General features: G+C 37.5%; 4 protein-coding genes and 1 non-coding gene across 5 annotated transcripts; 4 read left to right on the forward strand and 1 right to left on the reverse strand.

The window, feature by feature from the left end:
- On the forward strand, positions 1–6,165 carry LOC131008693 (monodehydroascorbate reductase 4, peroxisomal). The gene is made up of 7 exons (XM_057935702.1): positions 1–359; positions 1,721–1,772; positions 2,274–2,354; positions 3,458–3,576; positions 4,178–4,397; positions 4,652–4,770; positions 5,210–6,165. Exons 1-7 carry the CDS (start codon positions 240–242, stop codon positions 5,933–5,935), a joined length of 1,437 nt encoding a protein of 478 aa, XP_057791685.1. The 5' UTR covers positions 1–239; the 3' UTR covers positions 5,936–6,165.
- A 1,014-nt stretch (positions 6,166–7,179) lies between these two features.
- On the forward strand, positions 7,180–7,251 carry TRNAP-UGG (transfer RNA proline (anticodon UGG)). Its single transcript has one exon. It is a non-coding gene; the product is annotated as a tRNA-Pro (tRNA).
- Positions 7,252–7,369: 118 nt separating this feature from the next.
- Positions 7,370–8,167, forward strand: LOC131008747 (50S ribosomal protein L12, chloroplastic-like). The gene has a single exon (XM_057935781.1). It carries the CDS (start codon positions 7,466–7,468, stop codon positions 8,018–8,020), a length of 555 nt encoding a protein of 184 aa, XP_057791764.1. The 5' UTR covers positions 7,370–7,465; the 3' UTR covers positions 8,021–8,167.
- A 5,386-nt stretch (positions 8,168–13,553) lies between these two features.
- On the forward strand, positions 13,554–17,087 carry LOC131008667 (PWWP domain-containing protein 3-like). The gene is made up of 2 exons (XM_057935633.1): positions 13,554–13,866; positions 14,181–17,087. The coding sequence occupies exon 2, from the start codon at positions 14,268–14,270 to the stop codon at positions 16,854–16,856; it is 2,589 nt and encodes an 862-aa protein (XP_057791616.1). The 5' UTR covers positions 13,554–13,866; positions 14,181–14,267; the 3' UTR covers positions 16,857–17,087.
- A 1,313-nt stretch (positions 17,088–18,400) lies between these two features.
- On the reverse strand, positions 18,401–20,564 carry LOC131008749 (universal stress protein A-like protein). Its single transcript, XM_057935783.1, has 4 exons — positions 20,259–20,564; positions 19,273–19,394; positions 18,985–19,103; positions 18,401–18,807 (listed from the first exon to the last, which is right to left on the reverse strand). The coding sequence occupies exons 1-4, from the start codon at positions 20,446–20,448 to the stop codon at positions 18,699–18,701; spliced, it is 540 nt and encodes a 179-aa protein (XP_057791766.1). The 5' UTR covers positions 20,449–20,564; the 3' UTR covers positions 18,401–18,698.
- Positions 20,565–27,686: the final 7,122 nt, after the last annotated feature.

A 27,686-nucleotide genomic window follows, 5' to 3' on the forward strand; every position in this document is an offset into this window, starting at 1 on the left:
ATGAACCCTATTTTTCAAAATTCATTTATATTTATCTCCTTTTGAAAATGAAATAAATATAAAGAAAAAAAGAGAAAAGTCAATTGGGCAGTTATTTTGGTAATGGCTCAAGTGTGAAGAGGTGGCGCAACTCTCAAGAAACGATGATTTTCTAGTCTGCTCATCACTATACATATAGATTCCATTGTATATAGTATATACAAATACAGAGAGAGAGGGAAGGTGGCGTGCAGCAGGAAATGGGGAGAGCGTTTGTGTACGTCATAATCGGAGGAGGGGTGGCAGCTGGCTACGCCGCCCATGAATTCGTTCAGGCCGGCGTCTCCTTTGGTGAACTCTGCATCATCTCCGAAGAGCCTGTAACTCACTCTCTCTCTTCCCGTGTTCGCGCGTGCGTGTGTGTATGCAAAATGATATTAATTGCTGCCTGCATTTGTTTGTGGCAATTAGTTTATTCCTCATCCGCATACGTTTCGTTTTGGTTAGTAATTATGGCAGTCCTGTTCAATCAGCTGGAAGGATGATATTAATTCGAACTTGATATGTGATGTCATGTATTTATACTTCTCTAGATATGATTGAGTGCTGAAAAACCGAGGATTTTGGAGTTTTTGTGCTTAATCCAGGTGAAGGAACTCGGCATCAAGGAATTTTGCAATCTCTGTTATCTTTTGCATCAGTACAGTAAATTTGAATTCCCAGATATTATTAGGGATCCCTGTTGGAAGGCCACAATATATTAGGTTTCTCCTCTTTATCTAGTTAAGGTTTGGTGGAAATCTCTAATTCGGTTTCCAGAGCACTGGTTAGAATCTAAAAATAATGGTTCCAGTAACTTCAATTTCAAGTTCCAGTCTACAATCTCCTATTTGCCAGGACTTCTGTCAGTCTGTGCATTGTAATTAGTAAGGGGTGAGTCAACGTTAGTATGTCGATGACCCCTTGACTGCTGGATCAAAAGTTCCGATGATCTCAGGGGTCTGATCAAATGGCAATCCTACTTCCTCTACGTTCTTGGTTGCATATCTTTGTCTCAATAGAGGGTTTCAGTGGCATGTTCTCTCCATGGATTACATGTTGTATTTGTCTCGTTCCCCCAATAACCTGAGAAACAAGAGAAGAATTTAAATAGGTGAAGCTTTGTGGAGCCAGTAAGATAGTTACAATTATATGAGCAAAACTATGCATGTCCATATGAGTTCTCATTTTTTGGTAGCTTTTTAAATTTTAAGTAGCAATATCATCATCAGTCCATTAAGGCGGCATTTACTTTTGGTGATTGATAAGATGCATATCAATGATTGATTATTTTTATCCTCATTACTAGGATATCTTCAATCCCACCCTCTCAATAGGATATGAATCAAGCAAAATTAGTTCAAATATAAATTATCAATGGCCTTTAGATATCCCAAAGTTCCAATTCATCTTTTTAAACAAGGGATTAGGCTTACTATATTTATCTATCAAGGCTAATAATCCTCAAAGGTAAACGCCCCCTAATATTGTGTACATTGAGATGAGGATATGATCATGTTTCTAGGTTTGAGAATGGAAGTATTTCATATGAATATCTTTTGTTTTTAATGAGTTAAGGTCAAGGTCAGGTAATCTTAGTATGCTTGGCTAATGCTATTTCCTTAATGTTTGTTTGCTTGGTTAGTTTATTTATTTCCTTTTTCTTTATTCAATATGCTATTCATACTAGTGCACTTTGCAGGTTGCACCCTATGAAAGGCCTGCATTGAGCAAAGGTTACTTACTTCCTGAAGGTATTTACTCCCTGTGGCCTTGGAGATTAGTAAAAAAAAATTCCCTTCATGAAGTACTGCAGCATACACTTCTACATTTATTTACCCTAAGTTAATTTGTTACAAAAAGATGGGAACAACTGAATGTCTGATTGACAATTTGGACAAAGAAATTTTTTGGTTACGTCGGATCTATATTTGTTTTCTGCTTTGACATATAGAATCAAAATTGTTTCTATGATCCCTGTTAAATTTATATTTATGAACGTTATTTATTAAATTCGTAAGGTACTTTTCCATGTAAAAATGCAGATCAAAGTCCTTAAGCTGCATAAAACGTTATTTATGTAATAATTATCTGTCAGATTAAAAGTTCTGAATCATGCTCACTGATACTTTATTTAGTTTTTTTTTGTGCTGTGTGCACACGTGAATGTCTCTACTATTAGATCCTTATCTGTTTGAGAATAAAGGTTTGACATTTTATATGATATAACCATCTGTACTTGGTACTCCTTGCAGCTCCTGCGCGCCTACCTTCATTTCACTGTTGTGTAGGTACCAATGGGGAAAGGTTGGCTCCAAAATGGTACAATGATAATGGTAATTCTCTGTTAGTGATGTAGCAATTGTAGTTGTACTTTTGAGTTATTAAACTGGCATTTGTTTGAGAGTATGCATCTATGTGGAGGGCAGAGCAAGCAGTCTTGTTGGAGTCACGAACTTTCCTCAAGAATACGGGACACTAGATTTTAATTATAACTTATTTAGTTGCAATGTGTCACCCTCTTTGTGATCGACATATTTGTTACCTGGTTTCCTTGGTATACCACTACTTGAAAGAATTAGTTCTCCCACCTCCCAGGGCAAAAACTTTTTAATTAGATTTCTGAAGTGGCTGCTGTAGAATTGCTTCTTTATGGCAATAGTTTACTTGAAATGGTCACTAAGGCTTGGTTGGTTTATTTTTTAGTTTCTTTTAGAAAATAATACGAGGGACATGTGGAGAATGAACATGTTGTCTTTTTCTTTGTCAATTTTCTATTGAGGAAAAGTATTATCTTTTGTAGTCTATTGTAACAGATTCAGTCACTAATATATGACCGATCAGGATGGAAAACCATTTAGGATATGGCTGCTTGATTCATCAGTCACTCGTATATGACTGAAAAAGTAAGATAAAACAGTGATAGGAAAAATGGAATGGGTTTCTGCAATGAGTCTGAATGTGGAATAAAATGGAAATGATTTTATTGGCAGAAGTGTTTTAGCTTAGATATATATTTGAAAAAAATGATGCAAAGGGTTTCAAAAGAAATTTATTGTCAGAACTCAAATCCAAACAAAATTGCCAGTAAAACATGTTCTCATATGAATTTCTAGAAACACAACTTACTCATGACCACCTTAATTTGATGAGTGATCTGTTTGTTATTTATAACTACATTTTTCTTCCTTGTTGTCCATCTTGAAGATACTATTTCTAAGGTGAATTTCTAGAATATCACATCGCTCAGTGTATGATTGCATTTTGGAATCAAAAGGACATTCCCACCACAACAAAAGCAAAATTTAAGCTAAATTTGGGTATTAGTCCCAATGTATTAAACATTGTTGCTTCTAGTTTTTGTTAGACAATTTATTACTTGAGCAGTATCTTTTACGTAAGATTTTGTGTAATTACTTCTTCTGATTCAATTCTTCAGGTATTGAGCTGATTCTTGGAACTCGAGTTAAGTCTGCTGATGTAAGGCGGAAGACACTTCTTACTGCAACAGGAGAAACAATAAGCTACAAGTATCTCATCGTTGCAACAGGTGCTCGGGTACTGAAGCTATTCTGTTTTCATGTTCTGGTAGTTTTATGCTGTAAGAATACGTTAGTTCTGTTATTTTGCACTGAAATGGAAGGCAATGGAAGAGATTTACACATTACTTTAATCGTCAATCCTCTGATTGTTTTGCCATAATGCTGGTTATTGTACTTGGCCAAGTATCGAGGTGTATTTAGTTCTTCCGAATGCATGGGAAGTAATGTAAAACCTTGTCCTAGTAAAGCAGATTCTGGAATAATTTAAGCCCCAAATAAGCTGCACGTGGATCTTAAATTCTGTATTTCTTTCAAGAATTTGTGTGTTATATCCTCATTATTTGCATCCAATTTGGAGTGTGAGTAAATTTGAAGCATACCCGAGCATAGTGTTGATCTGCCGATTTCAGAACTTATGCCTGGGCTTAGTGTTTCATTGACTAATGAAAAATTGAAGCATATGCATGTATGACACAACTTATTACCAACCAAAGTCAACTTTGAACCCCCCCCCCCCCCCCTCCTCTATGGTGAAAGCACATCTATCATAACTTCATGTAATTAACAGAGTTAGATGACAGAGTTTATAACTGTTATTGTTTCTCATCATTTTGTAGGCTTTGAAGCTTGAAGAGTTTGGTGTAAATGCTTTAGATGCACCTAATGTATGTTATTTACGAGATGTGGCCGATGCGGACAGACTTGTAGATGTGATGCGATCTTGCAGTGGTGGACATGCTGTTGTTATTGGTGGTGGCTATATTGGAATGGAATGTGCTGCATCTTTGGTGATAAACAGCTTAAATGTGACTATGGTCTTTCCAGAGGCACAGTGTAGTAAGTAGTTTTCTTATATTTTCTATATTCTTCATTTCATTTTTATTATGCATTAAATTTTATTGTTTTGGGTCATGCTGCCAGATATGATATGTTAAAGAGTGGAACACCTCTCTGTCTCTCGCGCGTGCGCACGCGCACACCACACACACACTCTCTACTGTTTCAAATGAGAACTCATCTTAGTTATACTAATTGGGGAACTATTTCCGTTAATCTTCCTATGCAATGTTTTCATATTCTGGCTTCTGCAGTGGCCCGCTTATTCACCCCCAAGATTGCGGCTTTCTATGAAGAATTTTATCAGTCCAAAGGGGTGAAGTTTGTCAAAGGAACTGTCTTGACATCATTCGATTTTAACGCTGATGGGAAGGTATTACTGTTCTTCCCTTTGCTTGTTTAATTCTTTCCAACTTCTGAGGTACTCAAGGTGGGCGCTCCATTGGTAGCATCATTATGGCCCAGTTTCAAGCTGGCACATTATTTTATAAGGAAATTCAAAAGAAAATTTTCACCCTTGAGAGTGAATTTTGAGGAAACAATGTTTTTGGAAGATTCAAGGTTACTACATTACTATGTAAAGGTCCAAATGAAAAGTTAAGTTGGGTAATGTGTTTGTCACATTATAGTTTTCACTTGTTTGGTTATCCGAATATATGAAATCAGATACTAAACAACTCTCGGTTAGGGTATGAGCCAGTTAGCCATTTAGTAACAGAAGACAATCGTATATGAAATGTTCAAGTATGATACGGCTTCATCTGTCTCCAACAAGATATTCTTACACTTGCATTGGCCTACTCTTTTAATAGGTCTGTTCTGTTAATCTTCGAGACGGGAGCAAGCTTCCTGCAGACATGGTTGTGATTGGTATAGGGATTCGTCCAAACACAAGTCTGTTTGAAGGCCAATTAACCATGGAAAAGGGGGGAATCAAAGTAAATGGCAAAATGCAATCGAGCAACAGCTCAGTCTATGCAATTGGGGATGTAGCTGCTTTTCCAGTCAAAATAGTCGGTGAAACGCGCAGGCTTGAGCATGTTGACTCTGCACGGAAGGCAGCGAGGCATGTCGTTGCCGCTATCATGGAACCTGAAAAGACGGGCGAATTCGACTATTTACCCTTCTTCTACTCCAGGGTCTTCACTTTGTCTTGGCAGTTTTATGGGGACAATGCGGGGGAAGTCGTCCATTTTGGAGACTTCACTGGAAATACTTTTGGAGCGTACTGGATGAACAAAGGCCATTTGGTCGGATCTTTTCTCGAGGGTGGAACGAAGGAACAGTATGAGGCATTAGCCCAGGCCACGAGACTTAAACCAAAAATCGAAGACTTGGCTGAGCTCGAGAGCCAGGGTTTGGAATACGCCTTATCCGTGATCCAGAAACCTCCGTCTACACGCTCAGCAGAAGTCGGTGGCTCTACTCTCGTCCTCGACAAACCACTGCACGTGTGGCATGCTACTGCAGGGGTTATTGTCGCCGCATCTGTGGCGGCCTTCGCATACTGGTATGGGAGAAAGCGCAAGAGGTGGTGAAAAGTTACCTTCTGCTTCTTTGAAGATTCATTATTGTATAATGCACTTCACCTGTTGTAGCATTTTGTATGTCAAGAGAAAAAGCTCAATACTCTTTGTGCAATTTATTTTCATTCAGAAAGAGAGGAAGTTTAATCAATATCAATACATTGTTCTCGAACTTGTTCGAGTTTGAGGCAGCTACATCCTACATGTAATGAAGTAATTATACATAATAATTTTTTCTTGTAGCGGGAGAGCTGGAAATGCACTTATAACTTTTGCTCATTCAGGTTTTAGATTTCGAATTTTTCCTATCTAGATTGCTGCAACCAAAACTTAGCTACTATCTCGGTTTATTTAGGAGCGTTTACTATTCAGAATTAGCCTAGATAGATATGAATACTGTAGATTAATTTATTACTTATTAAAAATTAGCCTAGATAGATATGAATGCTTTAGAGTAATTCATTGATCCATTTATTAAGATGGAACTAAACTTTGACATTTCCTAAAACCTTGATAATTTCTACAAACTTGAGCTAATTTGTTTGGTTTAATAATGAACTGAAAATGATAGGATTGAAAAAAAATCCTAGTGATGAAGATAAAAAAGTACACAATCACGTATATTATTGTTCTTGAATGGTTTCCAATTGTGATAGCTTACATTTGGTGACGAATCCTTAATTTTGAACTTTTAAGGGCGTTTAGTTTTAATGATTAATCTAAATAGATAAAAAATAGTACTCCCTCCATCCCACGAATCTTGACACATTTTTCATTATGGGTCGTCCCACGAATCTTGACACATTTCCAAATAAGGTAATAATTATTACATTATCTTTCATACTTTATCACTTTTATTACATTCTCTCTCCTATTTTATCACTTTTATACTTTATTAACTACACACTTAAAACACTAATCTACAACTCCTTAATTCCCGTCTCGAAACCAAACGTGTCAAGATTCGTGGAATGAGGGGAGTATAAGTTAAATCTATTGTTTATTAAAATGGATTACAATTTTGAGATAGTCAAAGAACTTGATAATATAAGATCATGTGAACTAATTTTGGTTGATTCATATCCATTAAAAGAATAGGATTGGAGAATTCTAGAATAAAAATTCTCACTCATGTATATTACCAATTATGAAAGTAAACACTCCCTTTAGATAAACAAAATTTTTTAAACTCACAATTGTTGAAATAAAAACTAAATTTTTGATATTTATATACAAAAATATCATAAATTCATAGTGGGCATTTGGTCTAGTGGTATGATTCTCGCTTTGGGTGCGAGAGGTCCCGAGTTCGATTCTCGGAATGCCCCCATTTTTTTTAATTTCTTTTTGCCTTACCACAAGCCCAAAGGGTAATTAAGTAAATAGAGTTTGATCGGGCCGGGTCATTTTTTGAGAAGCCCAGAGGGTAATTTAGTAAATAGAGAGTGGAAGTCTGTTAAGTATTGAAGTGGAACAATCCTTATCCTATCTTCTTCTTGCACCTCACTACGCCCTTTCGCTGCTCCATCTCCAAATCTCCACATGGCTTCAACCACGCTATCCTCCGCCACCCTCCGCTCCGCCGCTTATCCTACACTCCCCGCCGCCACCTTCCCCAAGCAGCCGCTCGAATTCCTACCCAAATCCGCCCCCAAACCCCTCCGGCGGCGCGCGCACTTCGTCCGCCCCCTCGCCGCCGTCGACGCCCCCGAGAAGGTCATCGAGCTCGGCGACGAGATCTCGAACCTCACCCTCGCCGACGCGCAGAAGCTCGTCGAGTACCTCCAGGACAAGCTCGGCGTATCCGCCGCGTCCTTCGCCCCCGCGGCCGCCGTGGCGGCGGCTCCCGCGGCTGGCGAAGCGCCGGCGGTGGTGGAGGAGAAGACGGAATTCGATGTGGTGATCGAGGATGTGCCGAGCAACATGAGAATCGCAACGATTAAGGTGGTTAGGGCGTTGACGAGCCTTGCGCTGAAGGAGGCGAAGGAGCTGATTGAAGGTTTGCCGAAGAAATTCAAGGAGGGGGTTTCCAAGGAGGAGGCCGAGGAGGCCAAGAAGCAGCTCGAAGAGGCCGGCGCCAAGGTCTCCATTGTCTGATTTTCGCGGTAAAATTGTATTCCATGTTTCTCTTTTTCTCGGATTATTATTATTTTTCTTAAATTTGGTAGTAGATGTAGATGCAGTAACATTGGGGATTTGTAATTTCCATTCCAAAATTTTATCGTTATTTATGGGTTTCTGGCATTTCGAGATTCATATAAACAAGTTGGGTGATGTAGTTGAAATGTTTTTGCAAACGAATACTGTTTCAAAATATAAAGCCATTCTCCCGTTTTTTTTTTCTTTAATATTTGTTCCTTTTGTTTCATTGTTCGTCAAATATTACTCTGGATTTTCATAGCAAGTTCTATAATATAGTACATTATTATTATTTTTTATTGTAGAATAAAAAATCAATATTTGTCTCTTTTGATGAAATAACATTTTGCACTCGAGTATACGAATAATGAAAGTTTTGATCCTCAAAATTTATTATGCACAACCAAAACTCGAGACTGGTAAAGACTAAGAGCATTGTCAACGCCCTTATTCGAGTAGGCACTCGAGTGCCTACTCGAGTAGAGCGTTGCACTCGAGTAGGGCGTTGCAGGGGGCATCTATTCGAGGGATACTCGAGTCTTCGAGTATGCACGATCGGGGGAGAGGGAAGGCGCGTGCAATAATAAAAAAAAAATAGAGAAATTCGAATTTTAAATTCGAATTTTGACTGTTTTTCCTCGATATGCGTACTTTGACCGATCGTTTCCAATTTTTTATTTTTTTTCTTCTTCTTCTCTTCTTTAAAAAACTCCATCTCCTCCATTTTTCTTCACATATTTTCTTCTCCAATTTTCTTCTCCTCCATTTCTCTTGTATAATTTTCTTCCTTCATGGATCCACACAACCCTTTCTATGATCATAATTGGTGCCCCGATCTCTCCGCCGATTGTCACCCCGATATGGGAGGAATCAACTTGGAGGAGACCCCACCCGAGGAGGAACCGGTCAGTGCAGAGCAGAGTGCCTCCAAACCAAAGAAGGGCGGCCGGAGGAAGGAAATGGCCACCAAAATCAAGCACGACAAGGAAGTAAGGATCCGTCATACTTACCTTCCCGAGCATACGGATCTCATCGTCCAAGTTTGGGCGGAGGAGACCAACGACGCCATCCTTGGGACGGATCAGAAGGGGGAGGCGTATTGGGGACGGATCCGCGCACGTGTCTACCCCATCATCGGCGTCGACCTTAAGATCCGGCAACTTCAAGGCCACTGGGCCCGAGTGAGCGCGGATGTGCGTCTCTGGGAAGCTATTTGGGTGGAGACGCGCAACAATTGGCCTTCCGGTCATTCGGACGATATGCTTCGTGACAAGGCCCAAATCCTCTTCAAGGCTCGAAGCCCACAAAAGGCCGCATTCAATTTTTGGAACGCGTGGAAAGTTCTCCGGAACAATCCCAAGTTCAAGTCGATATACCTCGTTGGAGATGTGCATGCCTCCAAGAGGACAAAGACTACGGAGGAGGGCGGCTTTACAACCTCGGCGTCGGGCGAGGAGATCTCTTTTTTCGGCCCATTGGCAACAAGGCGGCGAAGGCGGCGGTAAAGGGGAAAGGGAAGGCGTCAGCGTCGCAGATGAGCTCGGAGCCTCCACCCGAAATAGTGGAGAGGTTGGACAGGTCCGACCAACAGATGAGAGCATTCACCGCCCAGTACACGCGGAGGAACGATATCAAGGAGAGGGAGCTCGATATGCAGCTCCTGAGTGCGGATACGACGCACAAAGAGCATTGCACGCGTCCATGGTCGCCGACGTGCTCGGGCATCGTGGTCTAGACTATGATTTTAATTATGTAATTTTAATGATGGTTTTAGGTGTTTTTAATTTTTATGTAATTTTTTATGGTGTTTTAGGTGTTTTTAAATTTTATGTAATTTTTAATGATGTTTTAGTTTAATGGCGTATTTAACTATTAGAAAAATATGTTATTTAAATTTGAGCAATTAAATGTAAATGAAAAACATAAAAATCAAAACTAATGTTATCAAGTAGGCTATCAAGTAACCCCAATGCACTATCAACTAGGCTATCAAGTAAGCCCATTGCGGATACTCTAATAAAGATGTTGCACTAAAAAATTCGTGCATGGACCCAACAATTGATGAACAAAATTAATTGGAGTATATTTTGATCATTTGTATGTATATACACTATTTAGAGATTTTCTAAAATTACACACTCTCTGTTTCTGAAAATAGTTTTAAGAAAGAATACTATTGAGTGAAAAAAAAAGGATTACCGTGTGTTAGAAAAGGTAAATAAGTTAACACACGCATAATTAATAATGATAATTAATTGTATTATGAATGGAAAAAATGATTTATCATGTGCTATAAAAGATAAATAAGTTAATATATGCCGATGATCTCTAGTTGTAAAGTTGAAGCACTCAAAGACTATTATTTGTGAGAGGTCTTGAGTTCGATCCCGCTTGGCGGCGATTAGGGGTGGGAATTTCGGGATCGGGTAATCGGGTACCCGATACCCGACCCGAAAAAATCGGGTATCGGGTACCCTATACCCGAAAAATTCGGGATCGGGGTCGGGGTCGGGTATTTAGGGTGTGAAAAAATCGGGTATCGGGTATACCCGAATTACCCGATTTTTTAATTAATATATTTTAAATTAACCCCCAGCCCACTTAATCCCCAATCCCAGCCCACTGCCGGCCCGTTCCCATTTCAAAGTAACCCCCAGCCCACTTAATCCCCAATCCCAGCCCTAGCTGTAACCCCCCTCCCTCTTCCTGCCGCCGCCGCCCCCACTCCAGCCGCCCCAGCCGCGACCTCGCCCCAGCCCCAGCCGCGACCTCGCCCAGTCTGCTCGACTCTCTCTCTCATTATCGCCTCTTTCTCCCTCGAAGCTCTGCAGAGGAGATGCAATCTCGGCACAGATTGATGCCAGCGCCCTCAAATTCGTTTCGAATTTATCCGAGGTATATAAGCACACACATACATGTATAATCAATTGAATGTGGAACAAATGTTGAGAGGTGGTTTTGGAATGTAGAATGTTGGTGTGAAAGGAAACAAACCAGTGCAGCAACAGCAACAGATGAGGGAGATGGAAGAAGGTAGTGAGGTGGCGATGGAGGTGGAGAGCTTGAAGAAAATGGTGACGGCGGCCCGGCAGCTCGACTCCGCCATGTTCAAGCTCATTTCGGGTACCCGATTTCAAATTCGGGGTCGGGTTCGGGTAGTGGGTTTAGGGTATTTTCGGGTTCGGGTACCCGATTTTTTCGGGTAGGGTACCCGAACCCGACCCGATTCCCAGCCCTAGCGGCGATGTTTTCCCACTTTAAGGTGGTGATGTATTATTGTTTGTCTGATTGTTTGTTGGTCCCACATGCAGGGCGTGCTCGCCTGCGTGTAGTGATGTTTTTCCACTGTTGTGTGGTGTTGAGGTTTGTATTCAGATACCTCTTGTAACTTGTAACTTCAAAAAAGAAAATAGTATATGGATGATAATATATTGTAGGATAATAATGTACATAAATGAAATATGATTATTTTTTGTTGACACTTTATTAAGGAAAATTAGGACTAACTTTATTTTTTAAATTAATAAAAATTAGGGTTAATAGCCGGAAAATACATGAACTTTCACCGAATTTGCATATTGCACATGACCTTCAAAAATAGCTACATAATACATCAGCTTTTAATTTAATTGCAAATTGCACACGGTGGAAGTTCCGACTACCTTTATGTTTGACCGGTGATGACGTGGAAACTATTTTAAACTACATGGATTACACGTTGAATTTTTTACACAGTGGCATGTCACGCGTGTAAAAACGAGGTCGTTTTAATTAAAGGCATATATAATTACCCAATATTTATACGGATAATCAAATCAAGAAACCAATTAAGTTCAAGAAACCTCATCAATGGCGGTCAAGAATCTCTCTCCTCATCTTTCTCGCCACACTCCCACATTATGCCAACTCCGCCGCCGCCACTACAATGTCTCTGCCGTCTCCCGCTACTCCATCACCACCGCCGCCGCAACACATATGCAGCTGCTCTACGACAACAAGGTCGTCTCCTTCCCCACGATTTTCGCCACCCCGCCGCCCTCCATCTTTCCCCACAATTTCCGCTGCCCTTCTTCTTTCCCCACGATTTTCGCCACCCCCCGCCCTACTCTTTTCCCCACGATTTTCGCCGCCCTTCCTCGTGCCCTAATTTATGAGATCCGGCGTGGTGGCCTTGTGGAAGTAGAGTTTTGGGGAAGCTCAGGAAAAGTGCCAGAAACTGATGCTCCTTAAGTACTAAAGAATTGTGCTCCAATAACAAAACCCTAAATTGAAATTTGTCGATTTTCTATGATTTTCTTGGATTGTTGAAGATGAGGAAATGTGGGAAGATGTGGATGGTTAGTCGTCGTTTTCTCTGAATTGTGCTCCAAGAACAGTTTTTATTCTACAACACCCTAATTAAAGTGGGGAAGACAAAGATTTTAATTTTAAGTCGTAAACAAACGAAACGACGTCGTTTTGGGTGTTGTAATGTAACAACAAAATGACGTCGTATTCCTACATCGAAAAATTGCCCACGTCAACAAAATTCGACAGCCACGTCACCACCGATCAAGGTGGTAGTCAACATGGGTGCAATTTGCAATTAAATTAAAAGATGGTGTATTTTGGGGCTATTTTTGAAGGTCATGTGCAATATGCAAATCCGGTGAAAGTTCGTGTATTTTTCGGCTATTAACTCTAAAAATTATTTATTTCTATCGTGGTGACTCGAATTTATTAATGAGAGGAAAAATATGTAGTTAAACTAAACTTTTTGTTATCAACTGACACATTGTAATTGCACCATTATATTTTCAATTGCAGAAATTAAAACATCCAATTTTTGTGACCGGCAAACTTGTTCGACGTGTGCCGTTTAAATTAGAATAACAATTTAACATAGAAAAGTTAAGAATATCTAAGTCATTAAAGTTCAACACATGGTATTGTTAGTAAAAAAATCGTACTCCCTCCGTCCCACTCCAATAGGCTCACTTCTTTTGGGCACAGAGATTAAGAAAACTTACTTTTTAGTAGGAAAGTGGTAGTAAAGTGGTGTGGTCCACACCAATTAAGTACAACTTTTTTACCTAAAAAGGAAACTGAGCCTATTGGAGTGGGACAACCCAAAAAGGAAACTGAGCCTATTAGAGTGGGACGGAGGGAGTAATTATTAGGCAAGCCATGTACAATCGTTTCACACAGTGCACAATCGTAAATCGTAATTATTAATTAATTTCATATCGTATAAATTATTAATCGTTAGTTTGATTATTAATATGAGTTAATTTTTTTAATCGTAATTATAATAATTCAATTAAGACTGGTAGGCACAATGAGTATTTCTTTTGGGCTAAGAAAATGAATTTTTCAAAAACAATCTGGCATGTGGAACATACCGGAAGGTAACCGGTAGCTGCCGGTGAAATCATTTCAAAAACCCTATCCAATTTTGCGCACCGCGGTATGAATTTAGTTCGCTTTCACTGCATCTGGTGCAATACACCGTCATTGCTCCCAGCAGTATGATTCTAACAATCAATGCTTTCTTCCAACAACAAATTCCCATCGCCCAAACTCATCACTTGTGTCTGGTGCGCCGCGCTCCACTCGAACATCTCCCGCAGCTTTTATTTTTCATAGAATCCCTTCTTTTATTCTCTCTCGAAAATAAAATATTACTCGCTTTTCATTTCAGTTTGTCCGAAAAATCATTATCTCCCAAAACCCTAATTCTTAAGCTCATTGCTACAAAACTTCTCTCGATTTTCTCTATGCTTAGTATTTTTTTGGAGAAGATGCTTGCTCAAGTATTTGACGGCGTAAGTTAAATAGCTGAATATTTCCCCCCTCTTTTTGGGGAATTTTTTATCCTTTGTCTGCTTCAGTTCTTCGAATTTTTAGCTCGTGCTTATTTTGGATAGTATTGTTTTTATTTATTTTTAATTGATTTTGCTTGTCATGGTGGGATGTGTTGTGCCTTCGTGTTAGTTTTAGGGGTTTGAGCAAGATTTTGGGTGGTGTTTCTTCATTTCAGTTTATTTTGGTGTTCTTGCTAGTTAATGTTCAGTTATAGCTGCAATTTACTGCTATTTATTCGGTTTCTATTCCTTTTTTTTTATTTATTTTATTGCAGTTGTAAATGTTGGAGAGCCTCGGGTAATATATTGAAACGAAAAGAAATTTGGGTTTTTTTTTTTTCCTTTTTGGTTTGTGTATAAAAATGGCGACTCTGGAAGATATTGTTGCTGCGACAAAAATCCTCTCTGATGATCCTGACTCCGAAATGGGGGTCTCGGATTCTAAACCGGAGGAAGATCAAACTAGGGTTTCTTTTCTGAGGAAATGCGATGGTGGTTCTGATCCTGATGTTGTTGTTAACGAACAAGTTGTACAGAGTGAAGTTATTGTGGAGTCTACTATTGATGTGAATGGTCCCAAGGGCGAACTTGTGAAAACTTGCAACGAAACAAATGAAATTGGTGAGAATTCTTTGGAGGAAACGAAGGAATGTGAGTCTACTGGTGATAAGCAATTGAATGGAAGTGGGACTGATGTTATGGATGTGGATGGAGATGGATGTGACGAAGGGACTGGTGAGAAGAATGATGAGGACAAAGGGTTTCTTGTGGGGGATTTCGTTTGGGGTAAAATCAAGAGCCATCCATGGTGGCCGGGACAGGTCTATGATCCAAAAGATGCTTCAGAGTTTGCTATGACTCGTAAACAGGAGGGTCGTCTCCTGGTGGCCTTTTTTGGGGATGGTTCTTGTTCTTGGTGCTCACCGTCACAGATGATACCCTTTGTGGATAATTTTTCAGAGATGTCGAGAGATAGTTGCTCTAAGAGCTTTCTTAACGCTGTACAGAGGGCTACGGATGAGGTTGGTAGGCTAATGGAGTTAGAGATGACGTGTAAATGTATCCCCGAGGAGAAGAAAGACAGCCTTGCTAAGCCGGAGGTGACAAATGCCGGATTGAGAGCAGGGGTTATCATGCCAGAGGTAGATGTTTGCCGGCTTTCTTTCCCCAAGTTTGAACCTGCAAATGTGTTGGATAAAGTCATGCAATTAGCAAAGGTGGTTTCTGTGGGGAATGCTCTCGACGTTGCTGTCTTGAGGAGTTGGTTGTCTGCATTTTATTATTTCAAAGGTGGTCATGTGTTGCCTGTGTATCATGGACCCTTTGATATCGAAGGTTTGGAAGACAAGAATCGAGATGTAAATGGGGCTGCAGATGATTTCAGTGTTCCAATTGAAGTCCCTATCCTCGGCCCACAGGACGATGATTGGCTCTCTTCGCCCACAGCTCGTTCCGTGAACTCACAGGCTCCATCGGAGAGTAAGGTTTTGCATAAAAGGAAGCAGAGAAGTGTGGCTGAGCTCATGGGAGAAAACAAAAATACTAAGGCTGACAGTCGGAAGCTGTTGGCTTCAGTTAAAGAGGGCTCGGATGTTGAGAAGTCCAGGACCACCCGGAAGAGGAAGAAGGATAGTGATGGAGAACTAAAGGGAGCTGGCAGCGAGCAGCCTTCTTCAACAGGGAAGAGAGGTAGGAACAGAAAGGCTGAGGTTATGATAACAGATGACAGCTCAGTTGGTGCAAATGGAGGCAAATCGTCACGAAGACCAAAGGAAATTGATGTTTCTGCTACTGAAAATGATGCCTCTGAAGCCAGATATGACTCAGAAACAGTGTCTACCCCGAGGGAGAGGAAGAAGAGCAAATACTTATCTCCTCCATATACGAATCTTGCATGGAGACTGGGTAACTCGAGCTTTAAGTCGGAAGCACAAGTTGAGAACGGTGAAGCTCCCAAGACGGATGAGGCAGGTGAGCGCTCAGAGGATCGTGACATTGCTACTTCTCAGACTATCTTGAAGTCTGTGGATAATGGGCCGACAGGAAGTGTCAGTACATCTGTTGACAATGGTACGCTGGCAGTAAAGGCTGGTAAGAAACTGAGTTTCTCTGTGTCTGATGTTGATGTCCCGGTTAATGAATTGCTGTTAGATATACAGCACGCAGCTCTCGACCCATTTCACCTAAGCAAGAAGGGCTCCCTTGATATGGTTTGGGCGTTTGTCTCTGTTCTCAGAAGCTCAACCTACTTGCACGGAGCAGACTATAAAATATATCTCAAACGCAAGACAGGTGGGAACAGAAAATCACTGCCATCGCAGATAAGGGATGTAAGCAACGAAGTAATTGAGGAGAAAACGGCCAAATCACCGGACCAGAATACTCCCAGATCATCAAAGACACCGAAGAACTCCAAGAAATCCGCTCAGGCTGCCGTAGAATCTGAACAAGTTAAAACTAGGCCGTGCCTTAGTCTGGCTTTCACGCCCGGATTCCCTTTGCCTTCAAAGAAAGAAGTTGTGGGGATGTTTGGCAAGTTTGGGAGCCTCAATATGAAGGAAACTAGGGTCGAAAAAGATAGTAACTCGATCCGGATTGTGTACATGAAGGAGTCTGATGCAGAAGCTGCCCTCAAATCATCATCAAGCCGGTGTCCATTTGGTTCAGGGAATGTTAGCTACGCGTTGCAGCGCTCTCCAGCTGGTTCTAAGTCGCGGAGATCTCATCCAAAAGTGCCTCCTCCTGAGACACGAGTAGCTGAGGATTTGGTTTCGGACCTCAATACCATCAAGCGGAAGCTTGAGATAACGACAGCCATCGTTGAGAACTACCATTCGAAATTCTCATCTGAGGACAAATCGGGTTTGAAGGACGAAATGAAGCATCTGATGGAGAAAATGGAGACGGTTGGCGACATGGTAAGAGTTATTGCTGAGAAAAGCACATCATAAGAATATGTGGATCTGATGTTGTCTGCAATTGTTGTAGATGTTTTTGGTTGAGTTGGATGAAGACGAGCACCAGTTTCTTATTTTATTTTTCTTTTGCTGTAGCCTTTTGTAAATTGGCAATAGGATTAGCAGGGGTTGCGTGTATTGGATTAAAACTATTGGTTAGATATACTCCTGCTGCTGCACCTGCTGTACCATTCAAACAACCCTAGCTTTCTCATTGGTATTTTATTCTCTCTCTCTCTTTTCCTCATCTGCAGGATCAAGAGCCAAATCAATAGTTTGAATGTTCAACTCAAACAGTTTGGACAACGTTAGTTAATATTTAAAACTGAAGCTTCTAAATAATTTGTGACGAAAACCATGATGATAGGTACGAATATAAGTTCGTGTTTCATAAAATTCTAATAATAATTAGAAGACATGAAATAAGGAAAATCGAAGTTGAGATGTCTCGCTTGCTTGAAGTCCCTTTTGGGTCAACTTGTGAGTTACTAAACAAGTTGAAATACCCAGAATTGCCGATTCAAGATTCTTCTATTTCAAATTTTATACCCGACTAATTAACTGTATGCTATCCCTTACCCAATACCCGACTACAACGCTCTTCAGTTGCAAAACGATTTTATACCCTTCTCGCTCTCGCTCTGCTCCAATGCATCGTCAGCACACCACCACGGGCAGTCGCCGGCTGCCCCAACCCCACCAGCCACCGCTCCCAAACGCCTCAGATTAAGGTAGGTGAAAGTTCGAAATATCGCACCGGACCATAACAACCCTATTTTGGATATACAAGGTCTTCCATAATGATAAAAATACTCAATCATATATATTACTTCCTCCGTTCCATTATAAGTGGCTCAAAACTTTTCACTACGAAAATTAAAGAGAAAGTGAAAATATATTAAAAGTTATAGGGTCCACAATTTTTTAAGGGTTAAATTTTTCTATTTAATGAAATAGACCACTTATAGTAAGACGATCCGAAATAAAATACATGCTACTTTTAATGGAACGGGCGAACATTAATTGTAAGGATGCATTTACTTTGATTGTAAAATTTTCATTCAAAAATTATGGATAAGAAAATATGAGAATATTATCCTTCTCTTATTTTATCATTTATTTTATCATATGTTTACTAGAGATGAAAAGATAGGAAAATATTTAAAAATAGTTTCACACCCCTACTTTAGGAGTGAAAACCCAAGAAAATATTCCATCATGTCCGGAGAAATTTTTTCATCATAATAAACATGTGAAAATAATAAAAAAGTGGTGGAAATATATCTTTTCTCTCATTTTCCATCAAAGTAAACGCAACCACCCTAAATGATAAATGACCCTTAACAACAAATATAATAATAAGTCTGTGCATTCGCGCCTAAAAGTGTTAATGCTTGAGGCCAAAAATTTCAAATTAGAGTTCACCGAGGATAATCTTTAAATTTAATGTTGCAATTACCAAAAAAAAAGAAAAGAATAATAACTGGTTTCAGCTCTTGTGGCCTGTTGGAGCTTGAAATGAGATAGAAGAAAGAGTATTGATCGATCAACATAGAGACCAGAACGTGATCTCTCAAGTAATTGAAAAAACGACATAATACTTCACGGATATACAAGAATATTGTTCACAAATATTGCTACTACTTTACAAGGCACTCGAGCTGGCTTAAATGTGAATATACTGATATACGAAGAACGGTAAACAGGTCGAGACTCAACGCAATATCAGATACAAGAAACGGAAAGCAGGGAAAAGCAACATCAATTAACTTACATTGAATGGAACAAAAGATATGTCTCGATTGATTGTTGATCAACTGGCAGCAGTAGTATCACTCAGTCATCAACAGGATCCTGAGGAGTCTGAGACGCATTGCGCTTGATTGCAATCACAGGGCAATCAGCATGCTTCACACAAAATTCACTCACAGTTCCCACGAAAACCCTACAAAACAAATCACAAATTCAATGCCAGAGCATTAGGAAGAGCTGAATATTCAGTCAATACAATTCGCACATTATGGCCATCCCCACACAGCAGGTAAAATTCAAAATTAACATGGGACTAAAATCATATTGAGCAACGGCAGGCAAAAAGGTGAAAGTTGATAAGCACACGCACCTCTGGAAAGGTCCAAGACCCCTGCTTCCCAGAACAAGAAAATCTGGCTGGATGCGATTCGCTTCATGGCAGATGACTTCTTTGGCATCACCTATCTTGATCCATGCTTCACAAGCAACCTACAAAGATGTTAGTATAACTATGTTAGGTACAATACCGCTTTCTTCTCCTTATGATCTTTAGACACATATGAAATTGCATGGACTTGTTACTCGTGCAGGTGTGCCAATATACGCCATAATGATCGGTATGGAAAGAGGGGAAGCCAGAATGGTAGTATCTTAATACCCCAATTTCATGACAGTGGTTCACAAAGTACTCCAAAAGATGAAGACCTCTAATCTTGTCTCTACGCTTCATCGTCCTGAAATCTTCAGGGGAGGCAAATATGCTATCCATATCATCAAAACCTAGACGAGTTGAGTAATTTAGCATTTTTCACCAATCTGCTCAGAAAATAAATTAAGACAACACACATCTTAAACTTCATTTTTAATTTTGGGTTTGGAAGTAAAGAAGTTGAACAAGGGGCAAACTTCAGAGATGATTGTATTGATCCGGTCAATGAGATAACTGATAGCACTCTAGCAAACATCAAAGTCAGACAAGAATAACATATGCACTCCAAAAAAGATTGGCAGGAATCATTCACCAATTATGCTATCAATAAAGTAATAGTCTAATAGATAATCATTGAAGTCACAACCTATTACTAATTCGGAACAAAGATCAGAAATGAAGAATACAACAAATAAACAGAAAAACAGATAAAAGAAGTTAGACAACAACTTCATTTATAAGCGCAATATACAAATGGATATCAAACCTTTCGAGCTCAGCTCTCGGCAAAAGATTATTCAAAATCATGGTTGATTATAAATAAATACAAGCATCATTTAATAACCATGGTGGCGAATTATTCTCACAGCTATCCGATTGCTCTAATTCGCCCAACCACCCACAAAAGAACAATTATAACAATAACGATTATAATTTATAAAGGAATCACGAAATAGATCGACCAAATGAGGATAGTTGTAAAAAGAAATCATCGTCCTGTTCTAGCATCTCCTTCCGATTAGCAACAATTTTTATTTTTTTTATAAAAAAAAACCAGAGATACACAAACCCTATCTAAACCAAACACAGAGAATCTAACAAAAATCTCAATGAAGTACACAAATAAGAAGCGATAATCACAGAATCAAAACACCTACAACAACGAAAACTTGAAAATACACCAACATATAGTTGAAAATACGAAGAAGTAATACCGTCTTCGTCAGGGACTTGAACGTGAAGAAACAGAAGCTTGAAAGCAGAGGTGTTGGTGCGAACGATTTTGTTGAGAGTCCAGTGGAAAGCTCCAGTGCTGCTTATGGAAGCGTGGGGATAACCTTTGATAGTTGATTCGTTCACCGCCACCATTATCCGAGTCGGCGCAGCGCCCTCCGCTGCTGCCATCTCTCGCTCACAACTCACACTGCTGCAGAAAAGAGTGTGGACTACTCTACATTTACAAATTAACGTCGGTTGCTCTATTTTATTCCTAGTACTTCCTTCTCTCGAATTCACAAATTCACCCCTCACATTTTTTAAAATTTATCATACTTAAGGCCTATCAATTGTTACTATACTCCTCCCTCCGTCTCAAGAATCTTGACACGTATTCTTTTTTAGATCGTCCCACGAATTTGGACACATTTCTAAATAAGATAATAATTACCTTCTCTCTCCTATATTATCATTTTTATACTTTATTAACTACACACTTAAAATACTAATCTACAACTCCTTAACGTGTCAAGATTCGTGGGACAGAGAGAGTATTTGTTTTCGAATTCTAAACTTCATCCCTCACATTTTTTTAATACGTCTCATTGGTATTATTATTATTATTATTATTATTATTATTATTATTATTATTGGTAAATTAACCGTTAAATTTAAAGATCATGTTACAATAAATTATTATTATTATAGCACGATTGTTACATTATCGAGTCAGATATGGCATAATTATGACTCAAATCATATAATACGATTCTTTGCAAATAAATAAGTAACTTTGTTAAAGTTATAATACTAGATTTTATGTGGAGATGACAGGATATTTTGGTCTAATGCTAGTTACATTTTTTATATATGGATAAGTTGTTTCATCACATCATTATAAATTTTATTATTTTATAGTAATTTATTGGGTTAATGGCAAAAAATACACAAAGTTTCACCAAATTTACATTTTGCACACGATCTTAAAAAATAGATCCATAATACATAAATTTTTGATTCAATTAAAATTTGCAAACGGCGAGAACTCCAATTATGATTACATTTGACCAGCAACGACTATTATTTAATGTAGGTGGTAATACGCGTGATATTTTAATGATCTGGTAATACGTGTGTCATAAAAATAAAAAACGACGTTTTTGTTTTATTATCCAAATCAGAAAACCCTCCCCTACCGCCCTCTTCCAGAGACCCTCTCTTTCTCTCCCTCTACGGATCAGCGCCGTCGCCGCCTTGACCTCTCTCCACGGCTCTGCCACCCTTCGCCGCCTCGCCCCCTGAAAACCCTTATCTGCTTCAGCTCAATTAGGTCGGGGAGCGGGGGGATGTTCAAAGGATTATGGGCTCGTGTGCAGATTTGGGGATTTCCCATTCTACAAGAGAAACATTGTGGTGGCTGGCGTTGTGGGGCGGTCGTGGTCTAAACAGCGGCGTTCGTTGAGACCAGAAGGAAGGCGACAGTGACACTTTTTAGAAGGAGAGGAGATGTTGGTTCGGCTGTGAGGGTCCATCGGATTCTGGAAATGGCGGCGACGAGAAGCTCGAAATCTTTTTCTACTCTTTTTTTTTTACTAGATCTTAGTTGTGTGTGTGCTGCTTCTGTTGAAGTAGGATGTTTGATTAATGTCCTATACCCGCCGGATATTCGAGGGAGGTGAGAAAAGGGAGAGGCGACAGGTGGTGCTTGGAAAACTGGAAACGCCGGTGAGGAAGAAGAGGGCCATCTGTGCGAGCATAGAGAGAGAAATGGGGGGAGAACCGACAACGTTTTTTTTAAACGCCTGACAAAAAAAACGTCGGTTTACATGACCGTCAGTGTGTCCACATATACATCTTCAGGAGACACGTCACCAACGATTTATGTAATGGTCAACGCGGTGTGCAAAATTCAATTAAATCAAAAGTTTATGTATTATGGAGTTAATTTTAAAGGTCATGTGCAAAATACAAATTCGGGGAGTCATAGGTTTTTTTAGGATAGTAACTTAGGTTGATTTGTAAATTAGGACAATAACTTTCGGACTTGTAAAAATAGGACACTAACTAATAAGTATTGCACTAGCAGGATATTTCTCGGCCAATTATCGAATTTTCGAACTATCCCGCATGGACCAAGCACATGACACATCCCATCTAGAGTCGTAAAAATGACATACTTGCCACATAATCAACCCATCCGTGTGGGTTGTCATGTGTTTGGTCCGTGCAAAAAAGTCTCAAAATTCAATAATTGGTCCATAAATGTCCTGCTGGTGCAACGCTTATTAATTAGTGTCCTATTTTTAGAAGTCCGAAGGTTATTGTCCTAATTTCCAAATCAACCTAAATTATTGTCCTAAAAAATCCTCTGGCTCTAAATTCGGGCATAGTTTGTGTATTTTCCGAACATTAACTCTAATTTATTGCACGTGCCTCTCGCTCCCTTCTTCTGCACCTAATACGCCTCGCTTCGACCCACCCCCGCAGTGGTGTACAGTTTTGCGAGACAAGCTCACACATGCTTCGTGAATCCTATTGTGAACGCTCTAAAAATCTGAATAACTAAAAATTTACATAAATATACGCGACTACCCAAAATAAATATCGACCACTTAAGTGAAATTCGAGATTCATTATAACCTAATCAACTAAAAGATTCACAAAAATTTATTTGTTTGATAGACCTTTTGAATAAGTTATTTAGATTTGATGCTTTTTTTTATTCTTCAAAGTTCAATAGGAGGGTCTAGCAGATCGGAATGACTAATTGAGTAGGACCATTTTATGATTACATATCAAATTTTATTGGATTAAATTAATAATTTGACATGATTATCACTTTCTAATATAAGAGTTTTTTTTTTTTTTTTAAATGAAAGTGGTATGCCAATTTGAGTGATTTTCTTCGTAGTATAGTTTTTATTTTGATATTTCTATATTGTTAAAAAGTTAGGGGACGAATTTGAAATTTTTGTTTAAGAACAATGATGGCCAAAATCTTAAAGATATTTGGTCTTGGCACGTCACGTCAATGAAGTGTACTTTCCTTCATTAGGCATTTGTAACTTTTAGGACAATATCTACTTTTTGCGTGCATTTCTTTTCCCTCTACTGAAACACTTTGTTCAAGTGTCTGCTCAAGATAGCGAATTTGAGGGAAGAATTTCAATTGAAATTTGAATGTGGAAAATCAAAATTTTTAATAATAATGCTATCTATCCAGATAAAAAAAGGGACATTTGCAAAAATGCCCACATCCTTATAAAAACTTGTAAAATTGCCCACTTTCATAAACAAAAGTGGGTAATTTTATAAGTTTTTATAAGAAGGGGGCATTTTTCCCTATTAACACATAAAAAAAGGGACATTTGCAAAAATGCCCACATCCTTATAAAAACTTGTAAAATTGCCCACTTTCATAAACAAAAGTGGGTAAAAATTGACTAAATATTTTTAAAAATATATTTATTTAAATTTGTTAATTTAAAATAGAACATAATTTAGTTAATTTTATTGTTTTTTTATTGTAGTTTTTTTTGTATTTTTAATATTTTTTTAAGTTAAAAAATTTCACAAAAGTAATACTCCACATTGTAATTTTTTTAATAATTTTGTGTGTAATTTTTGTACTTATAAAATAATAAATTAAAAAAACTATTAAAAACTTTAAAAAATACAATATGGAGAAAATAATAAAACTAATTAACTCCTTTTTTTATTTTTAGCTAAAAAATTTAAATGTATATAGTATCTTTTAAAATACTTAATCATTTTTCATTCAAATACTATATTTTATCCGAATAACATTATTGAATTATTAATAAGATTTAGAGAATTCTACGCGATTGTGGCCCACAATTTGTGGGTGGAATACGGTCAACTTTCCAGTTACGTATAATTTATTAACAGAAATTTCAAACTTGAAAACAATTACTCCTTCTGTCCCACCATTTTAGTCCCCTCCCATTTTTCACACATATTAAGAAAATGCATTTAATTTTTATATTTTTATCTTTTATACCCTTATTTATTATTTTCACACATCCTTTTCACATTTAAGTGAAACATTAAATAAGGTTAATTTAGTAAAAACAATATTTTTATATAGTATTAATTAGAAAAGTAGACTATCTTTTTGGGACATCTCAAAATGGAATAAGGGACTAAAATGGTGGGACGGAGGGAGTACTATCATTAAATATATATAACACATTCGTCCCCTATATTTATACATGAAATATTTTAATAAAAAATTATTAAACTTATTAATACTGCAGAAATTGTCTCACATCGAGTGCATTGATAATGGAGAAAAAGTTCAACATTAAATAACAATATATCAAATTGTGCGTGAGGAAGTGTCGAAAAATATAAAGTTCATATATGTTTTTTTTTTTTGATAAATGACATAATTAATAAAGAAATTTTAAAGACCGCACAACGAAGAACTCGAACCCAATTCAATAAATGCATAATTTGAAGGGACAAAAAGAGTATTATATAGTAGTATGTATGGTTACAAAATTTAATATTATGAAATACTCTTATTTAATTACTTGTATGATATATTAATATTATGAATTATTAGTGATTTATATGTTGTAGTATATGCTCGTATCTTAATGGACGTTGAAGCGCAGTCTGTTGGTAAGACGCTTCTCCTCCGATCCAACCAATATGTCGGGGGTTCGAGTCACCCTAGGAGCTAGAGTGTGAGTGTGTTTTTTCATTTCTTTGGTTGTAATAATTTAAAAAATAAATAAATAAATAAATAAATATGCTCGATCTTAACACTATCGACTCTCAAAAAATAATGGCACAAAGTATTCTGGCAATACATACTACTCATAGTGTGGTGTATTAACTTAATACCATTAAATTTATCAATTTATATACTATAGTATGATGTTACTCCCTCCGTCCCACGAATCTTGACACGTTTTCCTTTTTGGGCCGTCCCACGAATCTTGACAAGTTTCCTTTTTTGGCAATAATTATTACATTCCCTCTCCTACTTTATCACCTTTATTATATTTTCTCTCCTACTTTATCACTTTTATTACCTTCTCTCTCCTACTTTATCAATTTTATACTTTATTAATTACACACTTAAAACACTAATCTACAACTCCTTAATTCCCGTGCCGAACCCAAACGTGTCAAGACTCGCGGGACGGAGGGAGTACGTCTTAATAGTATTTATTATTATTATTATTATTATTATTATTATTATTATTATTATTGTGTATGTTAATTATTGTATTGTAAACATTCTAGTATGATGTCGCAACTGAATTATACACTATAATATGATGCCATATCTTAATAGTACTGAGATTAATCTCATGCCTATTGAGATGTATAATGACTCCATGTTGGCAACGAGCTAGTGATGGCACAGAAGGAGGATGAAGATGAGTTTCTTCCTATCAACATTCTAGAAATATTGCTTATTTAGTTAAGTTAAACCTTTCTCACTAACATACCCTAGTCTTTCATGCCAGAGCATCATATCATTCATAGAAACTATATTGTCGCGAGAGAGAATTTCCTTGTACTTGTGTATTTCTTGAACCGATGATTTCTTTAGTTGGTTTGGGGATATTATTTATGAAGATATTGTTAGAATCAAAACTAATCTTTTGCTTTAAAAAGTGTATATATTAATTATTGCATACACTATATATAGTATAGTATGAGGTCATAAATTAATATTATTTAAAAAAATAATATTATTAATTATCATATATATATATGTGTGTGTGTGTGTGTTATAGTATGATGTTGCATATTAACTTTATGAAATTATCTTTGTCGCACATTAATAAGATGAATTATCATCGACTTGTGTGGTATTACGACGTAATATTATTAATCTATTTTCATTTATGTACTAATATTATTTCATATTACTTATGATTATATTATACTCCATATTAGAGTATTGAAATGATTAATATATATAACATAGAAAAACATATAAGATTCTTTTACTGAAGTAATAACAGGGTAGCTTAATTGTGACGAACTATGATCTACCAAAAATTCGATTGACTTAAAGAAATATTTCTACTCAAACTACGGTGTTATCAAGAAAAAAGACAAATCTAATCCGTATCTACTAAAACATTATCCTTTTTATTATTGGCCGACATAAACTTGTAAATTATTTGTAGACAGCTAAGAGGATTGCCACATAATACAAAAAAGGGTGTTAATTTCACCCTTCAAACACATTTAATTGTAATGTGAACGTCAATTAATTGTTCAAAACTTACGTCATTAAATTCTTTGGAGTCTCCCGAATGTATTATTAGTATAATACTCCCTCCGTCCATGAAAGAACTTCCTAGGAGGGAGTGTCACGGGTTTTAATTAAATGTTGTATAGTGTATTGATAGTGGAGAAAAAATTGTAAAGTGTATTGGGAATTGTGAAAAAGTATTAATAATTTATTGTGTTGTTTTAATTAATGTTATTTGAGTGGTGGGAATTGTCTTAAAAGGAGAGTATTTTTTAAGTGGTGGGGTATTGTCCCAAAATAGGAAAAAGTAGGAAGTTCTTTCGTGGACGTCCCAAAATAGAAAAATAGGAAGTTCTTTCGTGGACGGAGGGAGTAAATTATACTGCGTGTTGATAAAATAAAATATGTAGAAAACAAAAGATTTCGATAGTTATTTATTAGTTTGACGGCTAATAATAAAAATGATAAAATATATATAACCACTTCCAAAATAAAGTTTTATTGTCATCTTGTATTTTTTTTTTTTTTTTTGCTAAGTCATTTTGTAATGATAAGTCTAAAACACCCATTTTACCCCAATAGAGAGACGGAAGCCAATCTGAAAGCTTTGACTTAAGCCATTAATTATACTATTATTAGATCAAAATAGAAATAATCTTTCTTTATAATATGTCGTCATAGGTGAGGTGTGATGTTTTCTTTTTCACCTCACCCAATATACGATGTTGTTTCATCTAAAAATATGACAAGATGATTTATCATTTTATCGTCCAATTTTGTACAGTTTGATGTGTTTTTGGAAAATTGTAAAACGAGGGTGGGTTTTTTAAATAAAAAACTAGAGTGGATGATATTTTTTTTGACGTTTGAGTTGATGGTTTTTTTGAATAGAAAATGAAAATTGGGGACATATAATATGATTAACTCTTTTTTAAAAAAAAATTATTGTCCTACTTTTGTGTTTATGCTTATAAATGAATTTACATAATATATGTAGTATTTAGAAAATATTAGCGTGTGGTACAATATAAATAGATTTCATCATTTGTAAATTGTGATTTCATCATGAACGATGTGCAACTGCATTATGTGCGATTTCGTCGTGCATCCATCTGTGGCAATCACTAAACTGCTTAGTTCAAAATTTATAAGTTTAATAACTTTAATTTGTAATACACAAAAA

Source organism: Salvia miltiorrhiza, chromosome 2 (genome assembly GCF_028751815.1).
Source record: "Salvia miltiorrhiza cultivar Shanhuang (shh) chromosome 2, IMPLAD_Smil_shh, whole genome shotgun sequence".
NCBI lineage: Eukaryota > Viridiplantae > Streptophyta > Magnoliopsida > Lamiales > Lamiaceae > Salvia > Salvia miltiorrhiza.